This window comes from Vigna angularis, chromosome 8 (assembly GCF_016808095.1).
Source record: "Vigna angularis cultivar LongXiaoDou No.4 chromosome 8, ASM1680809v1, whole genome shotgun sequence".
NCBI lineage: Eukaryota > Viridiplantae > Streptophyta > Magnoliopsida > Fabales > Fabaceae > Vigna > Vigna angularis.
Window position 1 is genome coordinate 14,373,686 of NC_068977.1, and position 6,265 is coordinate 14,379,950.

At 29.4% G+C, this 6,265-nt stretch overlaps 1 protein-coding gene across 1 annotated transcript; it reads left to right on the plus strand.

Moving 5' to 3' along the window:
• The first annotated feature begins 3,222 nt into the window (after positions 1-3,222).
• LOC108344905 (cytochrome P450 81E8) lies at positions 3,223-5,386 on the plus strand. The gene is made up of 3 exons (XM_017583439.2): positions 3,223-3,814; positions 4,080-4,446; positions 4,536-5,386. The coding sequence occupies exons 1-3, from the start codon at positions 3,255-3,257 to the stop codon at positions 5,142-5,144; spliced, it is 1,536 nt and encodes a 511-aa protein (XP_017438928.2). The 5' UTR covers positions 3,223-3,254; the 3' UTR covers positions 5,145-5,386.
• The last annotated feature ends 879 nt before the right edge of the window (positions 5,387-6,265 follow it).

Below are 6,265 nucleotides of genomic sequence, written 5' to 3' on the forward strand. Positions count from 1 at the left end.
TCATAGAGATCTCTCACGGTGGTCTGTGTTGAAGGTGTATAACTTTTGTTTCTTACATGATGAGACACGGCGGTTCATCCTGTGAAGGAGATCTAGTGGTGCTACTCATGGTTAGGGTTCACCATGAAGAACAATGGTGGTTTGATGGTGATGAAGATTATGGTGGTAGCGTAAGGATGAATTCACAATCTGTAGTAGTTTTGGTTGGAAGCACGATGAAGGAGTTGTAGGTGTGATGTTGTATGATTTATTTTTTCTAGCATTGTTGGCATGGTGGTCAGTGTAGAGGAAGCCATGGTTGCATTGGCTTGCGGTTCAGTAGTGGTTCTTGGAGCTCCTAGAATGAACAATGGCAGAGCGAAATAGGGTAGCGCGAGATAGGGTTTTGATGTTCGAGATTTAGTTTCTAGTTTTTTCCAGGTTCGTCAATGCTATTATGGTGTGCTTCACTACTAAAAAAACTAAAACCCTAAAAGAAAAAAGAAGAAAGAAAGAGGAGGAAGAAGATGAACCAAAACGCGAAATTTACTGATAGATCTTACCTACGAATTTTTTCGTCATTAATTACTGACATATTTTCCTGTATTTATTTGTCGATAATTATTGACGAATTTTTTCTGTATTTATCGTCAGATTTTTTGTCAGTAATTACTAACAAATTTAAGATTTTGTCAGTAAATATTACCAACTGTATTATTATCGACAAATTTAGGTTCGTCAGTAATCTGTTTGAAAAAAAGTCATTACCAACAAATTTTTGACGTGTCCAACATATTTTAAGTCTCAGTAGTGCCTTTTCTCTTGTAGTGGATGTGACAATCAAGTTGTTCTTCATATTAATTCTAATAAAGTCTTTCATGAAAGGACCAAGCATATTGAGATTGATTATCATATCATTCGAGAAAAATCTTGAGACATCAAGACTAAATTCGTTAATTCAAGTGATCATTTAACAAATATTTTCACTTAATCTACGTAGGTTGAGAATTTATTATATGTGTAACAAGTTTGATTGGTATATATGATTTTTATATCTCTATCTTATATAAATATTTTATGTTTATCTTTTATCTTTAATTTTTTATTATTCATTATTTATATTTTAAACTTAGTTTATATTTTCTTTATTATAAATAGAGTATCTAAATATATATTTAATCCAAGAAAAATTAATCTCAAATATAATTTTTTACTTTGTACTTATAATAATATGTTTTTCTCCTTCAAGAATAATGATCTAACCAAAACCATCATATCCAAACAAATACCTCAATCATCAGTTTTCCATTGCAAATTCTAATCGAATTGAATTCCTCGATTTATTGATTTCACTCAAAACTTTTTAATCGTATAACTTGTACCTACATATTAAAAATTTCTTTTTTCCTAGAATGTGTTCTTCGGAAAATTTTATAAATTGTTCAAATAATTAAATTATTTACTCACTTTTATGACCTAAAATAATTAATTAGTCTCTATATTTTAAAATATTTCAAAAATTTACTTTTAGAGTCTTAATTATATAATATATACTCATACCAACTACATTATTTTAAATCATAATTAAAAATTATAAAATTGATCACAAAACAACCTGTTTGAATAAAGACCGTACTAAATTATATATTTACTCCTTTACAACTAAATTAGTCTTATTTTGTTTTTTAATTTATATCAACATGAAACTATCAACACCAATTCGACATTATATTTCTTGTGATTAAAATTCCCTAAATCAACCGCTATTTCATTGTCAACAAAATATATATATATATATATATATATATATATATATATATATATATATATATATATATATATATATATATATATATATATATATATATATATATATATATATATATATATATATATATATATATAAAACCTCAACGTTGTGTGTTGTGTGTTGTGATAAGAAGATGCAAAGATCAAGTTGAACATAGTCCAAGCTTAAATTATCATTATTTACATAAAGGAACATTAAACCCAATGTAAATATTGTACCTTTACATTAAATTAATTCAACTAACATAAAAAATTTAGAAAAATTTATAAGAGTGTTGCAACATATTTACATTAAATTAAGGGTGGAATAGAAATATCGTTAGAATAGGCTTTAACCATGGTTCTGATACCATATTAAATACGAAATATCGCTAGAATAGGCCTATAAATCGGCTTGTAAGGTGAGGTTTGCACCTCAATTATATATTATTATAAATTTAGGTGGTCCGATAGTGCAACAACGGATGGAATAGAAATGTCCACTTAGAACTCGTTAGGATAGGTTCTAACCTGACTCTGATACCATACTAGAAAGTGGTTTTAAAGCCTAATTCATCATCACAAAATCGACTTGTATGATGAGGTTTGTATTCCAATTATATATTATAATTTGATCTTATCTCTAATTAATGTGGGACTTTCAACAATTAGAACAAACGTTAAATAGTTTTGTTTGCTATTGCTTTGTTTGGGAACAAGGAGAAGAAATCTCACTCATGCATGCACCACATGGAGTAAACTTCCATATTTGCTGTCACCTTTATTTAATATCGTATTTATCTCGGAAAACCACCCCTTCTATTTGGAAATTTCTTTTTCCTTCTTATTTTAAAATTAAATAAATTAGAATTAATTTCTATATCAACTAATAAAATTAATATATATATATATAATCTAATTTATGAGAGGATAAATTATGCTTTGTAGGCATATATGTTTTGACTCCCCCATGTTTAGGTCGTAAAAAACAAACCAGAACGTGTCTTTCATTTGAGTTCAGATCTGATCTAATTTATAGTATTTTTTTTAAGATTCAGCTATTTCTTTTCTAATTCAGACTTTACGATTCAACTTATTTAAGTTTATTTTCTAAAAATTAAATCTATGTATTATTTAAATTAAACTTTAAAAGTAATTATTTATCTAAATTTATATTTTAAAGAGAGAGAACGGTAGAGGTAGGTAGATAGATTTGAAATTGTCATGTTAATTATTGAAACCTAATTTGAATTATAGTACTAGGTATTTCTAGATTTAGAAAAAAATACCTTGTAATATTTTAAATTATATTTATATTAGTTGTAATAGGCGTTTTGCACATGTTGTATAAAGAATTGAGAAAAAAAAAAAAAACTGAGGCCAGCTCACAATCATTTGAGTTTTGGGGTTACCATAATGGACTCTTCTTTCCATTTTCTTTATTTTTCTTTTGGTGATGTTTTGTGGAGCCTTATAAATAGGCAAGGATGGGAGACGAAACTCAACAATCAGAGCAGAAGCAAAAGTTCAGTATGGCTCTGTTATATTATGGTTTCGTGGTAGTACTTTTTCTCTATTCTCTTAAGGTCTTGTTTGGATCTAGAAAATTCAGAAACCTTCCTCCAGGGCCTTTTGCTTACCCTATAGTAGGAAACCTCTTGCAACTTGAACAGCCTTTTCACCGTTATTTCACTCGATTGTCCAAAAAACATGGCAAAGTCTTCTCTCTATGGTTCGGCAACCGTCTCGTTATCGTTGCTTCTGACCTACCCGTGGTGCAAGAATGCTTCACCAAAAACGACACCGTCTTGGCTAACCGACCCCACTTTCTCCTTGGCAAACACATCAGTTACAACAACAGCACCATCCTTCACTCCTGTTACGGTGAACATTGGCGCCATCTCCGCCGCATCTTGTCCCTCGAGGTTGTCTCAACACACCGTTTGAATGCTTCCTACGAAATCCGAAGGGACGAACTCACCAAACTCTTGCAGAAACTTGCTCGCTTCTCGCGCAACGACTTCACTAAAGTCGATCTCAAATCCATGTGAGTTCTTAATAACGTCAAAGCAATATTTTTTTACGTAACACCGGTTAAATAATCTTACATATAGATGTCAACATAAAGCAGAAGTCAGATTAAATGCTTTTTATTTTGAAATAAAGAAGGTAAGAAATAAAAAACATAACATTCTTTTAATGCAGTTTTGAGACGTGACAACAGTTACCCAAAGAGTTTATTATTATGTTACACATTTATCTTAGTTCTATTACTTCATCTAATAATGGATAAATGACATGTGTTAACTAAGGGTCATGGAAACGTCACTTAATACTATGATGAGGCTCGTGTCGGGAAAGAGATTCTACGGTGATGACTGTGATGTGAGTGATGTGGAGAAGGCCAAAGAATTTAGAGGTATCCTTAGAGAGATGGTGTCGTTAGCAGGAGTAAATAACCGTGGAGACTTCTTGCCTTTCCTGAGGTGGTTTGATTTAGATAATTTGGAGAAGAGACTAAAAAACATTGGGAAGAGAATCGATGCATTCTTACAATCACTCATTGACGAAATTCGTGCTTCAAATAAGACTACCAATACTATGATATCTCAGCTCTTAGTTCAACAACGAACACAACCTGAACAATACAGCGATCAAATTATCAAAGGACTTTGCATGGTAATTATTTTTGTCCATGCAAATCACTATTTTATTTTTCAAAGTGATAAACTAATAATTCAAATAAACTATTGTTATTATTTTTGCAGAGTATGTTACTTGCAGGAACAGATACATCAGCTTTGACTTTAGAATGGGGAATGGCTAATTTATTGAACCATCCAGAAGTTTTAAAGAGAGCAAAAGAAGAGTTAGACACTCATGTGGGATCAGATCGTCTGGTAGATGAATCAGATATGTCAAAACTTCCTTATGTTCTAAACATCTTTTTCGAAACGATAAGATTGCATCCTGCTGCACCACTTTGGTCACCACATATGTCTTCAGAAGATTGTACCATCGGAGGATATAATCTCCCAAAAAATACAATTCTGTTGGTTAATGCATGGTCCATTCATCACGATCCAACTTTGTGGAAGAACCCATATGAATTTAGGCCTGAAAGGTTTGAAAAGGAATGTGACTCAAGCAGTTTGCTTTCATTTGGATTAGGGAGGAGGTCTTGTCCTGGAAACAACTTGGCTCAACGTACTGTGGGATTAGCTTTGGCTTCATTGATTCAATGTTTTGAGTGGCAACGAATTGGTAAGGAAGAAATTGATATGACTGAAGCAAAGGGAATCACTATATCAAGGCAAAATCCATTGGAAGTTATGTGCAAAGCTCGTCAAATCCCAGCTATTACGGATCTGTATTGATTTCTCATGTCTAGTAAAAATAATGTTTTTTCTGAAAAATAAATATGGGTTAATATGTAATCTTGCCAGAAATAAATATGATTCTCGAGGGTGATATTTAAGGAATAAAAATAATGTATTGTGTGGAGAATAACTATGTATTTATCATCATGATGTGGTGAAAAGAAATATGTTTGTAGTTATTGTATGTTAAGTTAAAGCTTGTAATAAATTTATATAATATTATTCCATATTATGTACAAGTGAAGGAGTATTTAATTCATGTGATAATTTGAATTACATATTAATTTAACTACTATAGTTCCTCTCTAATAATTTTTAACTTATCTCACGAGTGTTCTAGAATTTATTAAAAAAATTAATTTTATTATTTAATTATTTAATTAAAATATTCAATATAAAGATAATTTAATATAGAATTCATATTACTAACAATTATATATACTAATTTATATGTTATTTAAAATAGGATTTTCTATTCCTTAATTTTAAGTAAAAACTAAAATTAATTTCTTCAAAATTTTGAATTAATTTAATCTCTTATTTGTGGAGATTTAATTCTTTTATTCAAATTTCATTAAATTTATTTAATTTTTTTATAGTAACATTTGGACTCTTTATACTGTTTGATATATTTCTGCTTCAAAAGTAGTTGAAATTTTCATTATAACATTTGAGTTATTTATCTTATTTAATATATTTGAGTTGGTTAAAAAAACTAAATTTTATATTTTTTATTTATAAAGTCAAGAAATTAAATCAAATCAAATTAAAAAAATTAATTCTAATTTTCTTTAAAATTTATTGGACCCTTAAAATATAAGAATGATTTAATGTTCTTAAAATTGAATAAAGTTGTAGTATCAAATAAAACATAATATAACTAAATAAAACAATGAGAAAAGGTTGAAACTTGTAATTAGTTAATCAGATAATTGTACATAACCAAACTAAAGAGTTGGCGAGTATCAAAATCATCCTTTTTTTTTAATTATTTCTGCCTCCTCCAATTAGGACTTCGGGTTCTGTAGCTTGGTCATATATATGCAGACGTGTAAATATGGCAAGTACGGGAATTTCATATAATAAGTAAAATAAAATTCATATTTCCAATGTTTTTT

Bases quoted from the DNA above. Each gene is read 5' to 3' on its own strand.
- LOC108344905 (XM_017583439.2), top strand. From the start codon at position 3,255: ATGGGAGACGAAACTCAACAATCAGAGCAGAAGCAAAAGTTCAGTATG. The intron at 3,815-4,079 runs GTGAGTTCTTAA...GTGTTAACTAAG, and splicing joins AAAGTCGATCTCAAATCCAT to GGTCATGGAAACGTCACTTA. The intron at 4,447-4,535 runs GTAATTATTTTT...TTATTTTTGCAG, and splicing joins TTATCAAAGGACTTTGCATG to AGTATGTTACTTGCAGGAAC.